General features: G+C 42.3%; 1 protein-coding gene across 1 annotated transcript in view; it reads left to right on the top strand.

The window, feature by feature from the left end:
• The first annotated feature begins 277 nt into the window (after positions 1-277).
• CASP6 (caspase 6) overlaps positions 278-27,469 on the top strand; it is a 31,127-nt gene continuing 3,935 nt past the window's right edge. The window contains exons 1-5 of the mRNA XM_075200549.1: positions 278-455; positions 17,769-17,810; positions 19,038-19,080; positions 19,542-19,691; positions 22,535-22,611. Coding sequence (XP_075056650.1) covers positions 437-455; positions 17,769-17,810; positions 19,038-19,080; positions 19,542-19,691; positions 22,535-22,611 — 331 coding nt within the window. The 5' untranslated portion in view covers positions 278-436. The remainder of the gene's footprint in view (positions 456-17,768; positions 17,811-19,037; positions 19,081-19,541; positions 19,692-22,534; positions 22,612-27,469) is intronic.

Below are 27,469 nucleotides of genomic sequence, written 5' to 3'. Positions count from 1 at the left end.
AGAAATGTATTCTAGAAAATCCTGTTGCAGTTGCTAAACCCTCTGGCTATGTTACACCCTTCAGTCGGCTCTGCTGTTAATAATGTAGTAAATTGGGACATTTATTTGTATGATATAATGTTCTGTAACAAATCTAGGATCGATTATATAAAAATAAGTCTTCCTGAGTGAAAGTAAGGCAACATCAAGTTATTTTAGGACATTCCAGTGAGTAATTTTATAAGGGGGAGGGAAGAAGGGTGAAAGCAAAGACTAGGGTGGAGAAAGTCTCACTGGGTGGAGACTGCTGTTAACAGGAAGTAACTAACAAAAGAAACCTCAGCTGCAGGACAGTGATAATCTCATAGGGACTGATTACAGGTACTGTACGATTATACCAGTGGGAGCAGCCACTATAATTCTTCACCAGGAGAACGGGGAGAGAGATCTGATCACTATGGCAAGCAAATCAACAGGTTGGTATGATTAGAACAGAGTAACATGATTTGGGGAAAATGCTTTAGATGGCACTAAAATATTCTTTTCGCTGATCGATGGATGTACCACAAATGCATAACAATTACAATGCAATTAACAGGTCATTTTCATTAACCTGCAATATGTAAAATACAAAGGACATGAAGTACAGTACGTAGTGTATCAGTGAGTAGTAAGTAATGGTTCCTTGTAATGTAACAGTGGTAGTGTTTATATTTCCAAACCATACAGGGTTGAAGCCTATGCTGTGTTGTAAAATGCACACTGTACTTCATGTCAGAGCTATTATTCGTAGACTGGCACAGCAGCTACAGTGCCCATATAGGGCAGCAAAGGAATGGTTTGCTGTCAGCTTTATTAACGTTGTTATTTTTGTGCTACTTAGTCTTTACCAATCACTTCTATTTCACAATGTATTGGATGAGTATAGACGTGTGAGATTACAAATGGAGGTCACATTACCTCCAATAGGCAGTGTCAACTGTACATATGCCCCTGCAGCTATGTTTGACACTGATTTATAACTTGGTTTCGCAATATGTTTTCTGTGTAACCATTCATTTAGTTTTCTTTTTCTTTTCTTTTTTGCAACATTTTACACAATTGTATTTTTTTTCAAATGTCCTTGAAGCAAATCTTTGTGTTTTTTTTAAAAAAAATAAAAAATAAATGTAGTAGTTAGTTGTGTCTTTCTTTCTCTAAGGGGCTGAAGTAGAGAATAAACTATTGGCATGTTTTCATAAACCTGCTTTGTTAGTTTTTGACAGGTGGACAGAAGGTGAATGCAGGTTTAAATAGAGGGTTGTCAGAAGACAAGATTTTCCTCATTCCCATTATCAACTCCAAGAAGCATCCAATAGAGTTTCCTGGAGTTTTATGACTCATATTGTAAAAGTCTTTGACAATACTGGAGACTTTTTGAATGTTATATTGGCTCTTTCCTCTGGCCCATATGCCAAAGTTTTAATCAACTGTATCCCCTCTGATACAGTGTCCATTTGAAACACAACCAGGCAAGGCTGCCCGTTGTCCCCCCGATCTGTCCTGGTGATTTAACCACTAGCATACCTTATCAGGTTAGATCCTGCAGATGGGCCCCGGTGACTCTTAAGATTTTGTTATTTGCAGCCTACATACTACTGACTTTAACCCAACCATGAATCTCGTTCCCCAATATCTATAAAATTATGCATCATTATAGGGATCTGTCAGGGTTCAAAATCAATTATTCAAACTTGGAAGCCATGCTTCTACATACCACCATTCAGGACATGTCTAACCACATCCTACTACTTTAGATTGCAACAAAAGAAGATCAAATATTTGGGTGTTTGTCACCTCTATGTATGATTTTATTTACCAGGAAAATCATCTCCCCGCCTCTCTACTAAACTGCAAACTGAGCTATCCTTTTGGAAGCTCCTTATATTCTTGTGACTGTTCATATTCGTGAATGTACCTTGTCCAAACCCTACCGGTAGCTGTTTCACTCTCACTATTGAATAACGTTTTATTTGGAATAGCAGACCTCCAAGAATACCCTCTACCCTAGTTCAAACATACCTAGTAGGTGATATGGTCTCCCTGATATAAAATTGTACTACTAACAAAATTAGTAAAGTACATTTGATCTCCTGCCAGATGAGAATGTATGGAGTGACATGAGAGTGGAGACTGCAAAAAGCTCCCATCTCCACAAGGATAATGGAAACTCAAAAACTATATCTGGCACATCACAGCTATGGAAAAAAAATCACCTGCTTCCTTCATGACAGGGGATATTTTTTGGACAGGTCTGGATCCCATTTCTGGAAGACCAGAACCAGTCTCTATATCAAACATTACCCTAGTCTCACAAAGCCACCTTCTATTAATCCAAATGCTGTATAGCTATTCTTTGCTTCTCAATGTCACATCTTTACCTACTGTAAGTCATTGGTCATTGTCTCTCCTTGTTTTGCACTTTTATAGGTTGATATTCAGACTGTACCCTCTACCTAGCCTTAAGCTGGGCACACACTAAAGGTTTTTCACCTGATTATCGTGCCAATCACACCTTAAACCAGTGGTTCCCAAACTTTTGCAGTTCGCGGCACCCTTAGAGTCTCCAAATTTTTTCAAGGCACCCCTCCAAAATAATTATTGAGCAGTCCTGTTTTAGAAGTAGTTGGGTCAAAAAATTGTAATAAGTATTTAGGTCAGGACAGAAATACTTATTTAGTTGTATGCAAAAATGCCCCCTCTGCATCCAGACACTCTGCCCTCAGACACACTGCCCCCTCTGCATCCAGACACACTGCCCTCTCTCACACTGCCGCCTCTGCCCTCTGTCACGCTGTCCCCCCTCCACTGCCCCTCTCGCGCTGTCTCCCCCTCCACTGCCCCTCTCGCGTTGTCTCCCCCTCCACTGCCCCTCTCGCGCTGTCTCCCCCTCCACTGCCCCTCTCGCGCTGTCTCCCCCTCCACTGCCCCTCTCGCGCTGTCTCCCCCTCCACTGCCCCTCTCGCGCTGTCTCCCCCTCCACTGCCCCTCTCGCGCTGTCTCCCCCTCCACTGCCCCTCTCGCGCTGTCTCCCCCTCCACTGCCCCTCTCGCGTTGTCTCCCCCTCCACTGCCCCTCTCGCGCTGTCTCCCCCTCCACTGCCCCTCTCGCGCTGTCTCCCCCTCCACTGCCCCTCTCGCGCTGTCTCCCCCTCCACTGCCCCTCTCGCGCTGTCTCCCCCTCCACTGCCCCACTCGCGCTGTCTCCCCCTCCACTGCCCCACTCGCGCTGTCTCCCCCTCCACTGCCCCTCTCGCGCTGTCTCCCCCTCCACTGCCCCTCTCGCGCTGTCTCCCCCTCCACTGCCCCACTCGCGCTGTCTCCCCCTCCACTGCCCCACTCGCGCTGTCTCCCCCTCCACTGCCCCTCTCGCGCTGTCTCCCCCTCCACTGCCCCTCTCGCGCTGTCTCCCCCTCCACTGCCCCTCTCGCGCTGTCTCCCCCTCCACTGCCCCTCTCGCGCTGTCTCCCCCTCCACTGCCCCTCTCGCGCTGTCTCCCCCTCCACTGCCCCTCTCGCGCTGTCTCCCCCTCCACTGCCCCTCTCGCGCTGTCTCCCCCTCCACTGCCCCTCTCGCGCTGTCTCCCCCTCCACTGCCCCTCTCACGCTGTGTCACTCTCACTCTGCCCCCGCTGTCACTCTCACTCTGCCCTCATCCTACTACTTTAGATTGCGACAAAAGAAGATCAAATATTTGGGAGTTTGTCACCTCTATGTATGATTTTATTTACCAGGAAAATCATCTCCCCGCCTCTTTACTAAACTGCAAACTGAGCTAAACTGGCTGTTCATAACACAGAACACAGAAACCTACCAATCCGCCAGGGCGCCGGGACCCAGCAGCCTCCTCTCCGCAGCTTGGTACTGTCGTCGATATTCAGTGACAGCTGCTTCGGGGAGAGGAGGCTGCTGGGTCCCGGCGCCCGGCGGATTGGTAAGTTTGTGTTCTTTTTTTTTTTTTCTATGTCTGGCCCGCGGCACCCCAGTGACAGCGCCGCGGCACCCCTGGGAGCCGCGGCGCACACTTTGGGAAACCGCCGCCATAAACGATTATGAGGTCAGATATTGCATTAGTGTGTACGCTATTATGATAATATTTTATCATACCAAAGGACATCATATAGTTTCATTTGATTTTATAACCGGACTAACAATCGCTATGATGAAATGATGTTGGGCAAATTCTGAAGTGTGTATGCACTCAGGACCAGAAGTGTAGGCAGATCTCCATAGAGTCACAATCTTTTTAGCAGATGGTTATGATAGATAAAGAGCACAGATCTGGTAAAACATGTATAGTGTGTGTAACGCCCCCTGTGGGGAAAGACAGGGACAGACGCACACAAAAGAATTTACCTTGTAAACGATGGTCACCTCCAGTCCGCTTCCAATTTCCCAGCTGCGATCCAATCCCAGCAGATCCGCAGCCGCAGTCACCTCCAATCACGTCCCTCTAAGATAGAGGCAGAGATTACGGCCGTGCCTACCAGGTAAGGGCTGTCCGAGACTACGGCAAAGCACAAGGACACGGTCAGTCCAAGCTCCTTGCCGCCTCCTCAGTTTATTCTTGCCAAGACGCGGGGGACTACAGGCACTGAAGGCCAAGACTAGTCCGAGGACTAATCCCGCCTCAAGTACCTCACACACCTGCCGGTGAGGGCCTAACCGAAAGGGGGAATCGAGCGTGATACTCACCGGGACACTCCCACTTCCGATCCGGTTCTCCTGTACCTTCCCGACTCCTGCGGATGACAAGAACACACAGCCTCCCTCTACTCTCTCCGTGAGACTAAGTTGGCACCCACAAAACTGGACTGACTACAACGGCGACCCGACCCTAACAACGTTCTAATGGTCGGCAACGCAACTAAGTCAAACACTATGACTAACTAAGTGTGGTGTACTAACGGAACTACTCACTAACACGCTACGGGGAACACCAGCCGGTGTTCACAGCCTAAACCGGAGGGCGGTTCCTAACCCCCTCACCCAGGTCGTACCAAGAAGCTGCCTTCTTGCTATGGAGTCACCCACAGGCCCTAAGTACGGGTTCTTTAAGCCCGGCTGAGGCTCAGTAGAACAGCACACTAACCCGCGGGCCGACTGCCGCACGGAACAGCCGATCGAACTGAACCGCCCGACTGCCTGTACTCGGGTATCTCACACGTGTCCCTTCGTCCGGAACCACAGGTCCACCTGCACGGAACCGGCCTTGAGGACCCTTGATCAGAACCACGGCCGCCCCTGGAACTGCCTCAAGGTGTGCTGCACTGCCACCAACTCACTCAGCCACCCCCTCTGGGAACCAGTGTGACCCCGGGGACCTAAGGGACAGGAAAACTACGTGTGTTCTCCCCTGACTATGTGTATGCTGTTACTTACACTTGTCTCCCACAGCACGGGTTAACACAGGAAAACCACAGGAACAAGAGCCTACCTTTAATGGGGGCCTGACGTCTTGCCCCTGGAACACAATTACATAGCACACCCAAAATACTGTAATGTAAACTACCCTCGCCACACAGACAGAATAAATATACAGTATACAGTACTTTGCCCGCTACTTACCAGAGCACACCGCTGCTAGCCAACCAGCAGGTTGCTACAGCACCACAGGAGCCTCCGCTCTACTGCCCCTCCTAACCACGTGTGCTCACCTCACACAGGACCGCGCCTACACTAACGAGGCTCCCACGCCTCTACCGCACACCACCAGGGCCTTATGCCCTTCTACCTAGGGGTCCTAGCCCCTGCCGGAGGCCTGTGGCCTCCCTAACTAACTGAGGGCCTTGTGCCCTTAATAGCAGATGGGCTACCAGCCCCTAACCAGGCCCTATGGCCTTCCTATGGCCTCTAGGCCACTAACTACCTAGGGCCTTGTGCCCTTGTACCTGGGGCTCAGAGTCCCCCTCTCTAACTAACAGGGGCTTGTCCCCTTTATCATATATATATGGCCTACTGGCCCACTACTTAGTTGGGGCCTAGTGCCCAGGTCCCTGGGCCTTGTGCCCCTACTTTACAGTGTGCCACGGGCCTTGTGCCCGACTGTGCCCACGGGCCTAGTGCCCGAATTTACGTTGAGTATACTTACCTGCTCTGCGCAGGATACTCAACTTGACACGCCGTCTTCTGTTTCCTTCTGCGGGTCTTCCAGACCCTCCAGCCGGCGGCGCCTCTTCTCCGCTTCGGCGCTGGGTCTCCACTTGCAGCTGGGGCGGGGGCGCTCTCAGCCCTGACAAGGGCTCCCCGCCGACGATCTCCGCTCCGGCGGCTTGATTGAAGTCTTCGGGCGGCAGGGTAGCTCACGGCCCTTACAAGGGCCCCCTGCCGCCGCTGCTGCTGGCTCCGTTGATGGACGTCTGGAAGAGACGTCCTCTCTCTTCTCCGCCGACGGACTTCTGCCAAAATGGCGCCACCCGGCGACTTATATAGTCGCCGGCGTGACGTCATTAGCCGGCGCGAGCGCTGATTGGCTCGCGTCGGCGCCAATCTTTTGAATGGCCGGGCGCGAGCCGCGATTGGCTCGCGCATCCGGCCGCTGATTGGCCAGCGGGGAAAGATGAGCCCTGATTGGCTCATCCTTCCCCCGCGCACGGGACCTGCAGAAAGAAAGTTATACTCACCGCCGCTGGATCGATGGACGGGTAAGTTCTTCTTCTCTTCTTTCTTGTAGCTGGGCACCATCGGGGACCTCTTCAGCCCCTCCAGGGGCACAGCGCTGCCGGACATCTTCGCCCTCTTCACGGGCACCGGCTCCGGCGTCTCCTGTCCCTCCACATGTGTACACATGAATCGGGATGCTGATCGGGACTTTCATACGTTGGTAAAATCATTAACAATCGCATCAGGAGAAACTTTCTGTAGTGTGTACCTAGAGTTACCCATGTTATGTCTGTTTTTATGTGTAAATGTCAAGTTTTAGACTTGAAAATCAAGGTCTGTTTTGTCACACTCTAATATATACTGCTTTATTATTCTGACTTGACAAAATAAAGAGTTAAAAACAAAAAAGATTGATCAGACTTTCGGCATACAAAGGACGTCACCTTGCATGCATCTTTGGATGAAAAATGTTTAGTATAGCATATGGGGTTAAATTTATTTTGCAGAAATATTTTGTTCTAAATCTGTGTTTATTGTAAATAAAGGACCTTCTAATACTACAGCTCTGAGCTAATGTAAGATGATGTTAGATATGCAGTCATTTATAGATACCAATGAAACATCTAGTGGTAAAATTCTCAATAAAGAAATGTTCCTTTACTGCCACAGTAGTCATGGGAGAACCTTTGTTTTATATAGAAATACATGATATAAAACCTTTGTCTTCCAAATAAGTAATCTTTTAATATAATGGCTCTTTACTGTATATGTTGATATATCCTAATGTGCTAGTTGTGGTTGGTTGATTGCATGCATGCCCGTTTGACTCTGCGATTCCGATTTAAGTGAGATATTTTAGTGGAGCATTAGTTTTGCCTACACATTATTCAGGGAAAAGGCCAGATACTTGTTAGAAATACATAGTTGAGGCAGGCTGAGCCCTTTAGAAAGTTACATCACACTGCAGACTCTGTGGAGTTTCTCTGGGAACCTGGAGATCATAATGAACACTTGTAGCCAACACCAAGTAGATGGGCAAATTGGACAACACAGGACTAGTAAAATTCCACTGTTTCATATTCTTGAATGTAGATATAAAACTCTTAGAACTAAGATAATTAAGTTGAGTATTACCTCCACACTCCATTAGAGACGGCTAAATCTCCTTCCACATCTTTAAGAGGGTGTCCTGATTTAAAACAGGTCAAAAAAGCTGAGACTACAGACATTTCAGCATCTATTTCAGTACAGCAAGTCTGCAAAGCTGTCACACACAATGTACCTGCTCAGTTAGAGAAGTACCTCCCTCTTAAAATGGTAACCTTCTGCAGAGGTGTGAAAGAGAGCACGATGGACATATTTATCAACACTCCATATGTATGTTTTTAGCTTGGTTATATACGGCCTCTAATATTTATGTAATATTATACTCCTTACTGTAAATTTTTAAGTTCTGCGATTAGTAAAAGTACAAGGTTGTAGCTTAAGTGCTTTTACCATACTTGCCAACTCTCCCGGAATGTCCAGGAGACTCCCGAAATCCGTGTCGGTCTCCCGGACTCCCAGGAGAACAGGCAAGTCTCCCGCATCCCGCAATTCCCTGGCCAAAATGAGGCGATTCGCGGTGAATCGCATAATTTTGGCCCCGCCCCGACGACAAAACATTATTTTCTTCGTGGGGGATGGGGCCAAAGTGTCGCGATTGAGAGTGCCCCGCCCCTCCCATCCTCTAGTCACGCCCCTCTCCCGGACTGCACTGCCTGAAAGTAGGCAAGTATGGCTTTTACATAGATCACAGAAATTCAAAATAACCCCTAATATTCATAATAATTTTCAGTAAAGGGTGCATTACTACCTCTAATACATAAGTGATGATGTGATAACTCACCATTTACGATATCTGAATGTTTATCCATATATTATCTATAAGTATTAATACAAGACTATTTGAACAAGGCATATAACCCACAGGGACTTTGTGTTTCATGTGCAGACTTGTCTTATGTACCTACACTGCTTCTGCATCAATTGTTTACTGTTTGGCCACTCAGTAGGCTCATTGCTTGATAAACAAACCAGACGCAGTCTTGGAATATATACCATAATCAAACTAAAGATGTGCTTTTGCTTTCCTTGACCTTTTCTAGTATTGGTCTTTAAACTGTATAACATTGGTTATTCTGGACCAATAAACAGCTATTCTCTATTTAGTGGTTGTGAAAGGAGATTTAAATCTGTCAGTCCATGTATTATAGAATGTATACATGTTTATCTATTTTACTAGATGGCACTTTCATATGAGAACTTTGTTGATTTTAGAGGTATTTTTTGGGGAAGATACGATTATCCGTTTAATACTATTGTTTTCTTTTCAAAGAGTAAAGTTTTACTGAGAAATAATCTCCCGCAGTGTGTGCACATTCTTTGCCCAGTAGGTGTGACAAACCATAACTTGGGTCTATTATTAATGATTGGAGAGCAATACATGAAGGAACTCAATCTCTTTTCAAATTGAACTTCTCTGGGGGGTATATCCAAATAAGGGGCCAGATGTCTGACTCTCCCTTATCTAGAGTACAGTCTCTCAACCTGTGGTGCATGCACCCACTGGGTTCTTCCACCACTTACATTTAACTCAAAAGAAAAGTTTAATATATAAGTATTGAATAAAACAAAGAAATACAAGGAGGTTTATTTTAAAGATCTATACATATTCAGGAGAACTTACTGCCACATAGCAATATCACATCATGGAATTTCCCAATACAATACTGTGTTTTTTCACTGAAAATATTTAACTTGTAAATCTGTTTTCCCAGAATATAATGTGGTAAAATCCAAAAGTGAGGCGCTCTGTGGCGGTGGGTTCCTGTTTTATTGCATTAGGCAGCTAAAAGTAAAATAAAGGGGTGCAGCTTATCATGAGCCTACTATATGTACTTCTAGGGTGGTGGCAGAAGTAGCAGTAGGATGCCTTGTGTGAGGCTAGGATGTAGAGATCGACGTTTGGTAAAGTCAGGACACTTGGTACGTACTTTAGAAAGACAATTGTTTCAAAGAGATTAACATGGCCTATAACGGTCACATTACATGGTCACAACATCATCTGTTGCTTAATATGTATAAACATTGATAACACATCAAGGGATATAAGCTCTTTTGGTTTCAAAGAGATATGTATAACAAGATATGTAAAATAATCCACCCAATTTAACGTCCTCTCTTACTTAAGCTGGGTACAAACTACAGGTTTTTCGTCCAATAATTGGACAAATCAGCCGACATCCGACTGTTTGATCAGATATCGTGTAGTGTGTATACTTACACAATAATCTAAAGTCGTCCCAAAGTGCCGATCATCGTGTCGTTTGGTTGGTCGTACTGTTTAATTTTTGCCGACCAATCACCTTCCAATCCTGAAATGTGTATGAATTCACCCGACTATCGGCCAATAATGTATCTCAGAGTGACAGGTCTCAGTCTGCCTGCTGCTGATCTTGTCATGATCCACGGTCTCTGTCAACTGTCTGCGGCTGTTTTTCTTTAGAGAAGAGACTGATATGGATGGTATGGGCTGCTCCCCCCTCTCTTCCCCTGCACATGTAGTCTTAACCCTCTGTGTGCTGGCTGGAACGGATAAGATTAGTGCAGCATCAGGAGATTAGAGCAGCGTCTGTCGTTCCTGGGGTTAAACTTCAGCTGCCGGAGATAAAGCTGTCACACAGAATTTACGGGCAGTTTACATTTCGGCACTAAGCACAGTGCTGTGTCAAGACAGGCTGCCCAATACAATTGCCAGGCTCCGCTGAACATCTCTAAATGAATTAAGACCTGAGCTGTCACTTGCCTTTTATGGACTACCTTGCAGCCGATAATTTTGACAGATGAAGAGCAGAGATCTGATGATAATCGTGTATAGTGTGTACACGTCAATCGGTATGCTGATCGGGATTTTTTTAATTTATTCTGTTGTTGGTATATCGTTAATCGTTTACTTCTCCGTAGTGTGTACCCAGCTTTACGTTTTGCTTCCTCATCCAGTGCAAATAAATGTAATGTATCCCAGTTAATAAGCAACCCAGAGTATTGACCAACCTCGATAACCACATGGAGCATCAGATCAACACAGCAGCATATCCTCTACATATAACAACAGTTTCTCTTCTTATTTCCCCCCACTCGTAACCCTTGTATTTTATATTTTACATTTTTATGTAAAATATAAAAATATAAAATGTACCTCAATTTTATTTTTAAAAAAAAAAAAAAAGGTCTGGCATACAACACCTGTATCCGCTGGCCAAAAATATGTGGACACACATATTTAGTGTGTCTAATTAGTATGTTTGCCTATTTCAGGCACACCTATTGCTAACAGGTGCTTAAAATCAAGCATACAGACATGCACTCTCCATGGCAAAACAGCAGTGGAATGGGTCATACTAAAGACAATGCCCCCTGTTCACAAAGCAAGGTCCATCAAAAAATGGTTTCTTGAGTTTTGTGTGGAAGAACTTGAATGGCCTGTACAGAGCCCTGCCCTCAACTACATCATACACATTTGGGATGACTTTAAAAGCCAGCTACAAACCAGGCCTGATCACCCAACATTAGTGCTGCCTCACTAATGCTTTTGTGGCTGAATGGATGCGAATCACCACAGCTATGTTCCAATCTCTAGTGGAAATCCTTCCCAGAAGGAGGCTGTTGCAGCAGTAAAGGAAAGGGGGGATCAACTCCATATTAATACAATATGAAGTAGGGACCATTCCCCTCCACACTTTCCCCTTGGCTGCAAACACACTGCCATTGGGAAGCGCAGAATCTCCCACTTTCCTGTTTAACTCCACATTAATGCCCATGGTTTTGGAATGAAATGTTCGACAAGCACATATGGGTGCAATGGTCTAGTGTCCACATACTTTTGGTCATGGAGTGTATTTTGTCCCAAAGCAATCTTTTTTCAGTACCAACTACTGGTATACCATTCATTAGAATCAGAGGTCCTGCCTGTGTCTTAAGAAACTATCACTCTGAGTATTTGTTTATGTGGTTCACCTGTAACTTGTTAAAGACCCTCTTTAAATTAACCAGGCATATATGCAGCCTGATCTTTATGAATTAGAGAGACAATTACTGAGTTGAGCCTGACTGACAGATTTTTTTTTTTTTTAATTTATCGTTCAGTAAATATGTTGGTCTACATGAGCTGCAGTCAGTGGGGTCTGTCTCTGGCTTCAATATTATGATGAGCTCCTCTCTCATCGAGGATGGTTGTTCCCTTTTTATAAAATTCCTAAGTGTATTAGTCTAATAGCCTGGGTTCTACTTCCTCCAATATTACCATTACAATTCCACTGAGATACAATCAGGACCTGGGGGTAAATGTATGAACTTCCGGATTCTTCAACTCCGGCGAGTTCAGCGTCTTCAGCGCTTAAATTTAAAGCGGCGCTGCCTTGTAAAGGGAAGTCTCCCTTTACAAGGCAGTGCCGCTTTAAATTTAAGCGCTGAAGACGCTGAACTCGCCAGAGTTGAAGAATCCGGAGGTTCATACATTTACCCCCTGGAGTGTTACAAGTTGGGAACAATGTAATAGCTGTAGTTGCCTCTTCCAGGGTGGAATCTGTCTCTAACGCTAATGCAGCCTCCGGTGTGATTACTGGAAGTGAAAAAAGTGTGCCACAATATAAACTTGTATTGCATTTAGTAAGAGTATATAGTCTGTTGTAAAAATATGACACATTCATTTTATCAAAATGGGTTTGGTCACCAGCTGCCTTATGTCCCAACTCCATGATTGCTGTGTTAACCTGCTGCTCTTCCACTCAGAGGTGGAATATCTGTATGTCTATACTTAACAGGGAATGGTCTGATATACCGCAGATACTCTATCCGAGGATAGGGGAGTATGTGAAATGGCAAACATATTCCACTTTTATGAGGGCTAATACTTTCTGCCCTACTATCTGGGTTTAGTTTCCTAAGGTAATTAAATATACCTCATTTAATTTGCTTTGAGGCCTGGGACATCCCAAGATATAAGTATTATAACTGATTAAGACAGATTTGAAGTAATCACAGTCAAATGTACCCATATGCACTTGTTTACCGAATACTTGTATTAATGTTAGCATGTGCTGTACTGTGAGACCCCTTTGTGAACAGTGATGAACTCCGAGTGTTGACCCCCCCGGGCTCCCTGCCTCTAGCCCCCAACTGGAAGATGTCTAGATCTATACCTTAAAACTTTAAGTGGTAACACACAAAATGCATTGCGTTTTTTTTACGGCTAGAATTATTCTTAATGGCCGCTGCTCTCAGCCTTTACCATTTGTTAGAGAGTAAAAAAAACATTACCACTCCACCGAGCCTCCCCTTACTCCATGTCAATTTGGCATAGAGAATATGTATCTAAGCTTTTTTTTCATATTGAGGAAGGTTTTACACTGCTTCTTTTGGAAATATTAGAGAAGAATGCTAAGTTGCAATTTCGATACTGGTCCAGTCCCTTTCTCGTGCCAGCATGAGGATCCTATATCTGTCTCTGTAGTTAAGAGGCTGGGCAATGAGTGGCTTTAGGGGTGCTCCTGATTACTTGAAATCCTGTGGGCTCTCTTCACAACAAACACTTTGTAAGGCTTCAGAGTTGGCTATTTTCACCAATAGAGACTCAGAAATTACTCAGGCTTTTTCGCTTTTGCTCCCTCGGCTAGTTCAACCAAGCTAATATTGTTTCTGTGCAGCCTGTTTTCCAGGTCATCATATTTGTTGTAGTATGAAATGGACTCCAGCTTATGATTTGTATTCAAGAGGACACTGGCCTCTATTTTCCACCTCTATAGTGCATTTTTTAAGGGCTTAAATGTCCTGTCTTACTTGTGACAAGTTCAATTATTAATTGCTTGCAGCAAGTCTGCTAATTGTTGCTCACAATGTGGCATTGGCTCATCCCACCATGTTCCTGTAGCAGAGCTCACGCTTGGAATATGGTGGCATTCTCTGGCTGACTCAGTAGAGGCCTCACAAACTTGATCAGTCTGCGGTTGACTCAGAGTGCTTTTTGAGCACCATTTGTCATGCCACTGTGCTACCGTTAGCTTTAGCCAGGATTCAAGAGTAAAATTACCTGCCCTCTCTATCTCTGTGCTAGGTGGTTGAGCTGATTACTGGTGATTGCCTTTGCAGCTATATAGTCTATGTAGTGCTCATATGAACACTCCCTTGACCTTGGGCTATACTTACTAAGCTGCGGGTTTGAAAAAGTGGGGATGTTGCCTATAGCAACCAATCAGATTCTAGCTGTCATTTTGTAGAAGGTACTAAATAAATGAAAGCTAGAATCTGATTGGTTGCTATAGGCAAGATAACCACTGATTGGTTACTATAGGCAAGATAACCACTTTTTCAAAAAGGCAGCTTAGTGAATCTAGCCCTTTGTCTTCTCCTGCTTGTGTGTCTAGTTGTTCCAAAATGGCCTTCCTTCTCTCCAACCACAATCTCCTTTTCTTTATCCCTGCCTTACCTCATCCCTCCCCCCACACCCCAATCCAGATGCATACAGCAACACCTAAATACTCTAGACCCGTTTTTCACTTCTCAAGTTCACTAAAACTACTTCTCTCTATTATAAATTCATTGTCCTGCTAAGATCTAGCTGCCTTTATTTACAACAACATGCTCACTCCTGCCCTAGACAATGCAGCTCCAACCATCAAATTCAGTCTCCGACAATCCAAACCTCAGCCATTGCACAGACCCTCGACCTGCAAAAGTGCTTCCTCCTTGCTGTCTGCCACTGGAGAAAATCTTGCTCCAAATCTGACTTCCTCCACTATAAATTAATTTAATCTTACTACAGTGCCCTTTACATTGCCAAGCAAATCTACTCCACTTCTCTAATATTCACACAGTCTTTAAATCCCAACCCCTCTTTGTCAACTTCAACTCACTTCTCTGTCCACTTGCACTATTTTCCTTTCTCTCTCAAAGCCCATGACTTTACTAGCTACTTGAAAGAAAATTGACACCATTCAACAAGATATCTCCTCATGTCAGTCTCCACACATCTACACATCTACTCCTAAACTACAAAATGCAACTTCAGTACCTTATCCCTGAAGATGAAGTCACTCATCTCATTATATCATCCTAGAACTTGCTCCCTCTCTCCACTGTATGCTTCCCTCTAGCTCACCTCTTCAACCTGTATCTCTCCACTGGCACATTCCCGTCCTCCTTTAAACACACACTCATATCAACAATCCTAAATAAACTATCTCTTGATCTAACCCCCTTTCTCAAAATACCACCCTGCTCATCTCCTTCTCTTTGAGTCACTTGTGTACCACCACCTATCTTGCTGTCTTTCCTCTCACTCACTTCTAGACTCTCCGCAATTGGATGTCCATATGTGGTGGTCGAGTACTGATGGGATTTCCTTCCCTTCCTTGTCCTCCAGACACGATTCAGGTTCTTTTTTATTCGGACATCCGGTGGTCAGGAGATAAATACTTCAATGAAAGGGACTAGGATTGGTCAAATAACTTGGGTTTATTAATAATGCGGTAAAGATAATTTTGGTAAGCCACCGCGCCACTGACCCCTTCAACTCAATGGTAATGACAAAATATTCATTTGATCAACATAGAGCACAGTTGCGATAAAATCTTCAATAACAATAAATCAATTTTAGGTAAATCACTTAACATTAATATTCAACTAAAACATTTGGTGCACCAATATTATCCCTGGTAACGTTACCATATTTTACACTCAGTCCTGGGCTGAACTGTGCACATGAATTTAGTAGAAGTGCTGCACGTGGTTGGGGCCCATAAATTACTTTTTACGCCAAATAAGCTGATGATCTTTTGTATTACACGGTCTCTTTTGTGTGTATTCACAGACCTCTCTATTTTCTCTCCTCTCACACTGTTCTCAGCACATAGCTCAGTCTGTTTAGTGTGATGTCACAGATCTCTATACTGCTTATTTGTTTTCAGTACTTTCCTTTTTACTCACACCTCTCTTTGGCTCACTTCTTCTCTTCTTACACTTTCTTCACTTTTAATCTGCTTATATATCACTTTGTCCGATTTTCATTCTGTCCCTATTTTTCTCTCTCAGTCTATGCAGACACAGGGATCTCTCTCCCTCAGAAGTCTAGAACTTTCCTCTTCCCACTGCCTTCTGGGAGTTCACAGTTATTACCAAAGTTAGTGGACTTGTTGCTATGCCACACACTCCTCCTTCCTGTCACCCCCGGCAACCACCAACCACTCCCAACTGTCACCTCTCCCCCAGGAAAATACCTATTTTTTAATTTTTTTTCAAATCCTTACAAACACTCCCAACAATCAACAAACCAAATGAACAAATCAAAAACATATAGATACACCCCAGGGTACTCAGATTTTGGGGCACCACACATAACCAACATTTAAAGTGTTCAATGATCTACTTGCAGTAAAGTCTAAGGGTTCCTATTTTATACTCCTCATGGACCTCTGCTTCTTTTGCCACTGCTGATCACCCTATTCTCCTGCACACCCTCCTTTTCATTGACCTTTTATGACCGTTATTTTCTGGTTCACTTCCTACCTTGATAATTGCTTGATTAGTGTCAGTACCTCAGGCACATCCTCCTCTCCATTCCTACTGTCTCTGCCTCTACTCCTCACATCCAGTCTCTCTCCTTTTCTTGTCACCTACACCTGCAAAATATTGCTAGAATATGACTTTTTCATACTCCCATCATATCAAGATGCAACCAAAACTCTGGTCCATTCTCTTACCATCTCAACTACAGTAAACTGTTCCTATCTGGCATTTCCCTCACCCATCTATTCCCACTTCAATCTGTCTTGCTGTGGGAAAATTGATATTCCTCGCCACTGCACTGACTCCTCATATTATCCAGATTCCAATTCAAATTAAAACACCAGCCATGCTCAAACCTCAGCTCTAAATACTCTCTGTCACATCCTGTTAGATCTGTCGTTGACCTGCCTTTCTCCTCTGATAACTCTCTCTCCTGCCTACAAGATTTCATCTGTGCCATTTCCCACCTATGGAATACTCTACCAAGCCAGACTCTACCCTAAGCCTTCAAAACTTTAAATGCTCTTTGAAACGCCACCTCTTTATTAGAGCTGTACCTAATCCCACCTTAAACCTCACACTGGTACACCCTCGTTACTGTCCTGATTTCTAATGTGAGCCACACTTGTTCCTCTTGTCTCAGCTCAGACCTTTCCTCACTCAATTGCAAGCTCTCACAAGCAGTGTCCTTCCTTCCCTTATTTTCACATTGCATTAATGTTTTGTTTTTTTAAATCTCTTTATTTTAATCAACAACGTGCATTCCAATATATGCATAGAAAGGATAATGAGTCAGTGTAAAACAAACATTGGACATTACATTCACAATGTGACATTCTTAAAGGTGATGTCCAGGGAAGGCTTTATGCAAGCCTAAGCAGGAAAAAAAGGAACATAGGAAAGCTTAGACCATAAAGCCTTGTTCCCCCTTAGTGGAGCTACATGTCATTGGATTTTTTTTCTATTTGGGAGAGAAGGAAAGAGGAAATGGAGGGGGGGGAGGGGGAATAAAAGGAAAAGCTGAGAAGGAGTAAAGAAAGAGAAGGGGTTTGATGTGACCTCAAGAGGCGACGAGTCCAACACATCCACCATCTGAGAGCACAAAGGCGCTTAGAAGGTAAGCGGGTCCCGAGGGTGGGATCCCGCCTCCGCGGGGCCATCAGGGTGGAGAAATAAATGGGGAAAAAATAAAATCTGAAACTCACATATTGTAGACAAGTGGAACGTTTTACTGGGTAGCTGGCATTGTAGAATGGTAAAAAGTGTAGCAAGTATCCCACTCTTTGTGGAAGTGTGAGATTTTGTCTCTGTGGTGACAGGTAATATATTCCATTGAAAACACGTACCAAACCCGAGAAACAATACTTTGTAGGCCTGGTGGTGGGGAGACTTCCACTCTTTAGCTATCTGCATACGTGCCACTGCAATTATGTTGTATGTATAATCTGTTTTCTACTGTCTGGCGCTGCAAAGCACTGTGATGACAACAATAATAATATTGTCTTAAGAATACAAGTACATTGCAGGTCTTTTTGGTATATTACAGGTCAGCAGGAAACCGATAGCAGAAGCATACCAAACAACAAAGGTAAAATATTATGTTTGTTGACTTTTATTTGTATAACACAGTTAACAATTTCTTTGTTTGGTTGCCTGACCAAAATGTTACTATCCAGTAACATCATCCTGGGACCTCTAGTACCCGGTAAACTTTGGGTTTGAAAAAGTGGAGATGTTGCCTATAGCAACCAATTAGATTCTAGCTGTCATTATGTAGCATGTACTAAATAAATTATAACTAGAATCTAATAGGTTGCTATAGGCAACATCTCCACTTTTTCAAACCCGCAGTTTAGTAAATATACCCTCTGGTCAGTGCAGGTGGACAATTATTAAATTGGAAGAATACATTCCCTGCCTCGCAATGTGGTTGTGGCCTAGTAGATTACTGATCTTTAAACTAAGGTTATTAACTCTGGATACACTGAATTAAGTATGGTAAATTCAGTCCTAGCCTACTATAACAAAGAAGGTGATGGCAGGAGTAGTCTGTTCAGTATTATAATAGCACAAGTTCAGATAGCTCAGACAGGCAAACTAGGGACGGTTTCAGCCCTGTGTAGTATTATTATTATTATTATTATTATTATTATTATTATTATTATTATTAACTGTTATTTATATAGTACCTACATTTTACACAGCCCTTTACAGAGAATAGTCATTCACATCAGGCCCTGTCTCAGTGGAGCTTACAATTTATATATTTTTTTTCAAACTAGTTAATTTAGTCAGAAGCCAGTTGAGCCACAAGTAATTATTTGGAATGGGAATGTGGGTAGAAACCGGAGCTCCTGGAGGAATCCCACGCAAACAAGTGGACAACACAGGTGTATGGAGCAATGCAAAGCTGACAGGTTTACTCACGCATGCTTTGGTTAAGCGCCGGTTCTGGAGTTCCAGTGGATGCTCAAGACTCCGAAAGCTCTGACTCAATATTCATGATTATGCGGTCTATCTATTTAGTAGGAAAGAGACATTGCTGAGGAACTTTTATGAAAATTACTCATAAGGAACTAGTTCCCAGTGAATCGATGGGCTACATTCATTCCACAAAATTTCTTACAGCTCTTGAAACGTCTCTGGTGCTTGATTCACACATGACAATAGTCTTGGAGAAATCTACCTCTTTTCTACAACTTCTTAAATATAAATTTCATGCTGCATGAAGAAAATAGTGTAAAAACAGGAATTATTCTATCATGCATGCCTGTGACCTTAAAGTAATTTTTATATTTTTATTTTATTATCCTAGATGGGGATGCAAGTATCACTGAAACTGATGGTTGGTTTTCAAAGTAAGTGGACATTGTATAAACATTACTAGTGAATTAAACAAACATACTTTCTTGACAGCACAACTATATTAATCTTTTAGTGGACAGCAACAAATATCAGTAGAGAATGCTCTACATCAGTGTTGGCTAACCTGTGACACTCCAGGTGTTGTGAAACTACAAGTCCCAGCATACCTTTCCAGCAATAAGCTGCTATATATTGGCAAAGCATGCTGGGACTTGTAGTTTCACAACACCTGGAGTGTCACAGGTTAGCCAACACTGCTCTACATCCTCATGTAATAAAGCTGATCCAGAATCTTCAAAAACATTACTCCTAATATATTTGAAAACTATTAATTGCATAGTTGCAGGGTAGGAAAAGATATACATTATTTTCCATCTGCCCTTCACAGCTTGCACCATATATTGCGTTTCCTTTATAGTTGAGATAATTATAATGAATTTGTTTGTACTTGAAGGTCCCAGGCACTAGATCCAGCTGCAGAATATAACATGAAAAACGGACGGCGTGGCTTGGCTCTGATATTTAACCATGAATGGTTCTATTGGCAATTAACACTGCCTGAGAGACGTGGTACTAATGCTGACAGAAGTAACCTCCACACAAGGTAAGAACAGACAGGATAATGACAGAGCATTGTTTGCACTGAAGCCATAGCATCCAATTAGACCTTCGATTTCGTTGTCTGTCTTGCAATAGACAGAAAAGATTATTGTTGATTAATTAGTTTGGTTTTAGTGAAGATTTACGCCTTTGATCCATAGGGTAAATAATTTTCTATATCATGTAAATATGAAAATATATATTTACCAACCCCACACACTGGGTTTTTCCTTTAATTTACAGTTTGAAATCCCATGTGCAAAATTCTGCGATTTTACAACGCCGCAGGTCGATGAGATATTTACCACCTAGTCTCTGTTCTTGGTGTTGTACTTTATGCATTTAACAACTGAATTATATTACTTTGAAGTATTGCTGTGTGCCTTATTTGTAGATCACTAGCTGATAGTTGAGAAGAATAACATGGCAACTCTCTAACTGGCCACATATAATTTCTGACATTTTTTGTTCCAGCCTTCACTAGCCCTCTACCCACAAATGCCTAGTCTTCCCCAAGTTTGTGTGTGTATGTGTGTGTGTGTGTGTGTATATATATATATATATATATATATATATATATATATATATATATATATATATATATATATATATATATATCTCACACACACGCATATATGTATATGAGATATAGAGATAATAAATAAATTCAGCAGCCATTCAATCAAATTTAGAAAGGGGTGGGATCTATTGTTTTTACTTTATTTAATCACTCCGGACACAAAAATAAAAATTAGCTCTATTTACCCTTTAATCAAGAAACAAGGTATCTAGGTAGTTATTTTTCCTATGTAAAGAAGAGAACAAGCGTACTTCAGAGACCAGCGGGATTCTGAAATGATCCCTCCTGCACTTAGTGCCAGGATCTGTGGTTTTAGTCCTACTACTGAGGACAAAGATTTGTGTTGAACAATAAATGTTTTATATACCAATAAAGTTTCTTCACTTTTTGGATTCGAGTTTACTGTTCCCAATTATTCTAATTTATTTGAGTCAAGAGGATAAAGAGAGACTGTATTGAAGAGCGTTACAGAGGTAAGTATTCTTAGGAAGTAAATCAGTTATAGGAATCTGTTACAAATGTCAACAGGATGCAATATAAATTCCACAACTACATCCATGGCCAGCAGGAGCCAGTCATCAAGTAACTAAAATATAATTTAAAAAGTATAGTAAATTGATATAATTTAAAAACAAAACCGAAAAGTGCCCCAAATTATTTGGTGCAGGCATCTTCAAACAACTGGTCATGATGGTGTAAGTTTGATATGAATGTTCTATCCTTGGAGTCCAGGGAGGGCCACTTGTAGATCCAATTACTGGGATTTGCTGACATGACACTTTTTACTTGGCTGTCCCCAAGCATTGCACACTGTAAATCCACCATTAGTTTAGTAAAGCATCATGATTGCAGTTCTCAGTAATAAGCGTTGTACCCACATTGCAAATATCAATAGTAATGTTTGAAGATACTATTTGGTTTTGAAATGCCTATTCTCTAACTGTAGATAGTATGCTTGTACAAGTAACTTTTAAAAAGTAAATAGGAAGGAATATGAGAGAGAGAGAGAATGTTGGTGAGTCTTCCTGATAGTGTGGGCATATTCTCAGTCCCTATAGAAAAACCCAAAGGACTCGTAAGTCTCTGGAATATCACGAAGCGTTAATTATACATTGACAAAAAGGTGATCACATCTGTATACATTTGATAATGAATACAGTATCTCTAATAAGAAAGTTGAGTTCAGTTACTATATGTCATTGCCTGCTTATAGAGACTGCCATGCCTCACATTTATAACATGCTTGCCAACTCTCCCGGAATGTCCGGAAGACTCCCGCATTTTGCGAGAGTCTCCCGGACTCCCGGGAGTGTCTGACAATCTCCCTGATCTGCCCACTTTAGGAAGTGGGCAGAAATCGGTTCAAACGCCGCGATTCACCGGGAATCGTGGCATTTGTCCCCGCCCCCATTGTAAAATGACGCGATTTGCGTCATTACATCACTGGGGCAGGGCTAAAATGACGCGATTTCCGAGGCCCCGCACCCTATACGCCCACCTCCCCCTTGCAGCTCCCCGAAGAAATGTATTAAAGGTTGGCAAGTATTATTTATAATGATGCAATTAAAAAGAATGCAGAGAGATTGAGTATACTATTAATTGCAGTAAAATTTCTATGCATAAAGATTAGACCTGTGCCTCGCCTATTAACCAATGGCACTTTCAGCACTACACAAATGTAGAGAATACGTTCGGATATTTCCTAATACTATACTTGGAGCATTTCATATTTTTAAGGTTATAATAAATTAAAATTCATTATCTTGTTTATCAACACTGGTGACACCTGGAGGATGTAGGTGATGTCATAAATAATACATATCCAAGCAATTGAAGCACCATAGATTATAATCAGATAACATATAAGAGCTATATAATCCTGACTTTATTGTAGCTTTCTGAAAAGTAAAAGACACACGACTTACTTTTACAGGTTTTTTTTTTGTACTCCAGTCCTGCAGTGACCTCCGCAAAACACCAGTGTGCAAAGACTTGTGAAAATAATAGGAGCCTGCTAAGCTATGATTCTAGCCTCTGTGCTAACCAAGACATATGCAAGATAGAAAAGCTCTGCCTTTAGCTTAGCGGCTACATAAACTAGAATTAGCTCACGTATAGTGCATTTGCTATTGTTTGTTTAGAATTGTGTATTAATATTTTTGACTACGGTAAGGCTATCCATTTGCCTTGACCTATGGTTAAGAAATGCATTTCTGAAGCAATTTAAAAATAATGTTCAAATGCATGTACATATTTGTTTATTTCAGCTTAACTGACCTTGGGTTTGAAGTTAAGAGCTATGATAACCTTAAAGCGGTGGAAGTACTTGAAAAAATCCATGATGGTAAGTTTGATTATTTCAATATTTGCATCACCTATACATTTTTAACTTTTCAAGACAGGATTGGAAAACATAAAAAGTACAATTAATTTTCCTTGTGTGCATATTATTTTATATTTGTCACAGGAACTGCCTTTCTGATGTGTTTCATCTTTTACTCTGCAACTCCCCACTCAGTTGTGGAGTGAAAGAAATACACATCCTTTCTCTTGAAGTTGTTAGCTGTATAAATACCGTGCATGAGAACTGAGAATCATCTCCTCCAATATTGTTCTTGGGGTTATTAGAATATTGGGTTGGGTACGAAATAATGATAGTCATTATTCCGACAATACTTACCGCGACGTGTTGAGACCGAAGGGCTCCTTCCCCGACCAGGCTCCAGCACGACTGCTGTGTAAACTGATAGGAAGTCTCAGATGGTGGGCAGGTGGGCCACGTGTCCCGTATAGCTGTCTCGAATGGTCCTTTGGGTCTGGAAATACTGTGGAGGGGGGCCAGTAGTGCTGGGAAGCTTGTAGGCTGCAATAGGTAAAATATTGGTTCAGCTGGGCCCCTAATTACGGCACATTTTCAATGGTAGACCGAGCACAGATGAAGTGCCACCATCTGAAATGGCTGCCAGGCCACTCTCCCAATTCCTGGATATTTTAAGATCTTTGTTTGCCAATTATATTTAAATATATTGTGGGTGGAAAGAATCTTGAAGTGTTTTAATGGCAAGAGCTTATGATTCAGTTATGTTAAGTCCTGAGGGACTTTATGCAGGACCGGTAGTGAGGTCTCGGGGTTAGTTACAAAAAGCAAGACATCAGCTGCAAAGAGGAATAATTAGAGGTATAATGTGGTTTGTATTTGCAACCCATGAACCTTTAATTCCATCTGACATCTTATTTTTCTCCCAGTGGTTCTGTTGTTAAGATGAAGATAAGCGGGAAAAGGGGCAACCCTGCCTAGTTTAATTTGTCATCACTAAGCTTGTAGATAGAAAGCCATTGCTGAATGTACATGCTGTGGGACCTTTAAATAAGGTTATGATTGCCTGGGGGAATTTGCCTCTTAATGTGAAATTAGTTCAAACACTAGTTAGGATACTCCAGCGGAATCTGTAGAACGCTTACTCTGCGTCCAGAGAAAGCAACTACCAAGGGTTTGGACTTTGCTTTGTGAGATGGCTCATCTTTTTCATACGCCAGATCCTACATTCACATATCTGCGCCCAGCGTCTTTCCTCTTTTGCTTCAGGAAGAAAATCCCTGGCGCTGCTAATGTTGCAATGATGTCGGTGCCAGATTTGATTTCTTGGGTAGGCACAATAGCATTAATCATCATCATCATCATCACCATTTATTTATATAGCGCCACTGATTCCGCAGCGCTGTACAGAGAACTCATTCACATCAGTCCCTGCCCCATTGGAGCTTACAGTCTAAATTCCCTAATACACACACACACACACACACACACACACACAAAGACTAGGGGCAATTTTGATGGCAGCCAAATAACCTACTTGTATGTTTTTGGAGTGTGGGAGGAAACCGGAGCACCCGGAGGAAACCCACACAAACACGGGGAGAACATACAAACTCCACACAGATAGGGCCATGGTTGTGAATTGAACTCATGACCCCAGTGCTGTGAGGCAGAAGTGCTAACCACTTAGCCACCGCGCTGCCCATTAATAGGGGCTTGTTTACCTAACACTAATCCTACTTAGTCCTGATTTATTAGTCTGATTATAATTGGATTAATTCGCAATTAATTTAGCAAATATTTTGATATTCCAATTGAGTAATGCAATAAGGCAATACTTTTTACATAATTTTGGGTCTTTACCTGGCTTGTGGATTGTGATGATCTGTGCCTGTAACATTTCTTTGAGAAATATTCCATGTCATGGGGAGGGAGGGTAGGTGTAGGTGCTCTAAAAAGTAGTTTGCATCATACTATGAAAAACTTCCCATCCTTCAGAAGATACTGTAAACGAGTTGCAATATCTAAGGGATTTGAGACATTGGCCCCTTGGTTATTAGTTAGATTGTTCACTCTGTTTCTAGCATTTTTATCCCTTAATTTATGAGCTGATAGTCTGTATGCTTAGTTTCTTAATGTGTAATATTTCTGGTTAAGATGAGCAGTTCTTTGGATTTGGGCCAAGGATAAAGATTGAAGCTTTTTTCTCACTTCTAATTTTGGTGTTTCACAGATTTTTCTTACGTCGAGTTTCCAAACTTATTGTTTGATTTTCTAAATGTCTTTTGTACCTGCGCATTTGTTTTTTTCAAATTTTAGCGGCTGTCTGGATGGCTGCCCCCCTCATAATAGCCTCAATGTCACACCAGTGTATAAATATTGAAGTGTGCTCGATTGGGGAAGAGGGGGGTTAGTTTGTGTATATAGTTGTTGAGCTCTTCCTGTAAAACCAGTTTCCCTTCTATTGAGGTTAGTAAATAGTTAGCTAATCTCCATGGTCTAGGAGGGGTGATGATGTATGCATAGTCCCATTTCCTCAACAGGAAGAAATGGGTCAGCCCATGTTATTGGCAATATATCAATTTTCGTCAATGCTGTAATAAGAATTGTGTACATGGGAGAAAAATGAAAAGCTTTAGTGTTGGTGTGTTTGGCTCTCCATGTACCATAAAGAACAAACTCTGCTAAAAATGGTCTAAAGGCACTGAATATGCATTGGTTAGTGTTTACATTTCGAGTCCTACTATTTTAAATTGGGGATTAGTCTGGAGTTGGGAGCGTAGAATGATACACATATAATTCTAGAATGCAAACCTGTTATATATCTACCATTTCTATCGGCAGATGTCTTCTCCAGTTTGAAGGGACATTTCTAATTTATCAATATAGCTACCTTGCTGTGTTTGAATGGAGCACTAGCTGAATAACAAATTGGGTATTTGTGGTTTGTAAATTGGGGAGGAGCATGCACTAGGAGATGAGTTTCTTTCATACTAACTTTGTGAGTGACAACATTTTTAAGAGCTAATCTACATTTATTGGGGGAGTTTGGCCTCTTGCCATTGATGATGGGAAACATACCATACCATCCCACTTGAAGTGCTACATGGGCAGAGATTAAGATGTTGTGTGGTTAGTGCAGTCCCCCAAATTTGCTATCTTATTACGAAATGACACTTTCCATTATGAAGATGTCAGATTTTAGCGATGTTGCTAGATGTTTTTTAGAGCGCAGTGTGAATAGACTATTTATAATAACAGAGTTGTCATTGAGGTCTAATGAGGGTTGTTGACAAAAAATTACAGGTAAGGTTGTTTCCACTGAAGTGGGTTCTGGTGAAGTTAGTGCTTGATTTCAGTTAGTCTCAGACGAACTTGAACGGTGGCCATAAAAAGTACATGGGATACATTTGTTATCTTATTTTTTAGACCCAGTTTTATTTCCATATTGTTTTTTGTTTAATTTTATTAGGGATGTAAAGATTCTTCGTTCTCTTCCTAGTTTGGAACACTCTGCTTGTCATGCTGTAAAATGTTATAATATAGTAATACAAATGATTGTCAGAATCAGGCCATCATAAATGTACTACATGGATATTCATTTTGCTTAGTCCCATTATTAAGATGTGGTGGAATAATGTAGAGGAGGGAAGCTCCCTCTAGTGGTGAAGAAGCAGAGAAATTACAACTACTAATGAGAGGCAGTGGGGAGAGAGCCCAGAGAATGTAATAGTAAATGAATTGCAGAAACCTGTACTTTGACAGCTAGGTATGTGAGGTTCACAACATTGAGGAGAACATTGACCTATATGACCTCAGATAGGGATAAGGTTAAAATAGGTCATAATAGAAGCTGTTCACTGGGTCTACAGGGATGCTGAAGATGTTGGATTCACAGGGGAAGCTGTACGGCTTAGGGGGCACAGGTGAATATGCCAATAACAAGGAGAGGCTTCAATGCAAAGGGCCCTGCCGGCCAACTGTAAATGACAGATGAACTAATCAGAGAGTGGGAGGATAGGCCGTGTTTCTGGAAGACTTTAAAATCTCTTTTCACTCTTTCTGTATATAGTGCATTGAACTACCGGCCTCTGAGAATAATAAAGTGTCTGAAATTTAATATCTGTTATGTGGAATGCCCGCAGGAGTATAGTAACAGCACTGAGATGATTTTTCCCTGTCCAGATATTTAGGCTCCCAGGTGTATAATAGGCCCTGCCAATGATAAATAACAGCAGGGAGTACAGAAGAGTCTGTGTTTAGAACTTCGCTTTCGGGGACTCTCACATAAATGCAATCCAGCCACTACTTTGCAGGAGTGGGCCATCCGGTGTTTTATGGGAGATCATGGCACTAGGGAGGTCAGGAGATGGGATTCCTCTATAGATGTAATTAGCTCCAGTACTTTGGAGAATGGCATGATAGTCCTCAGAGGAATGATCGGTGATGGGGCACTAAGGAAAACTGTGGTGGGAAATGGACTCTGTATGCCAAATGGGTTATCCTAAAATGGCAGACTTGTTGGCCTTAAGATAAAACTGATCGCAAAACTGACTAAATTAGGATAGCCTTTATTAGTGGGCTATATAGTGTGAAGTCAGCTATGTTAGTACAGAATGGGAGCATTTGGATGTTTGACCATTACACCAACAGGGACTGTAATGACATTGTATTCAAATACATATACTTTAATATGGAGTTGGTCCCCATTTTGCAGCAATAACATCTTCCACTATTCTTGGAAGTTTTCCACAACATGTTGGAGTGTTTCTATGGGAATTTGTGCCCATTCATTCGGTAGAGCATTAATGAGGTCAGGCACTGATGTTGAACGAGGTGACCTGACTCGTAATCTCCGTTCCAGTTCATCCCAAGTGTGTTCAAT

This window comes from Mixophyes fleayi, chromosome 1 (assembly GCF_038048845.1).
Source record: "Mixophyes fleayi isolate aMixFle1 chromosome 1, aMixFle1.hap1, whole genome shotgun sequence".
Lineage (NCBI taxonomy): Eukaryota > Metazoa > Chordata > Amphibia > Anura > Limnodynastidae > Mixophyes > Mixophyes fleayi.
The sequence above is the reverse complement of the archived record's forward strand: the minus strand, read 5'-3'. Positions and strand labels throughout refer to the sequence as shown.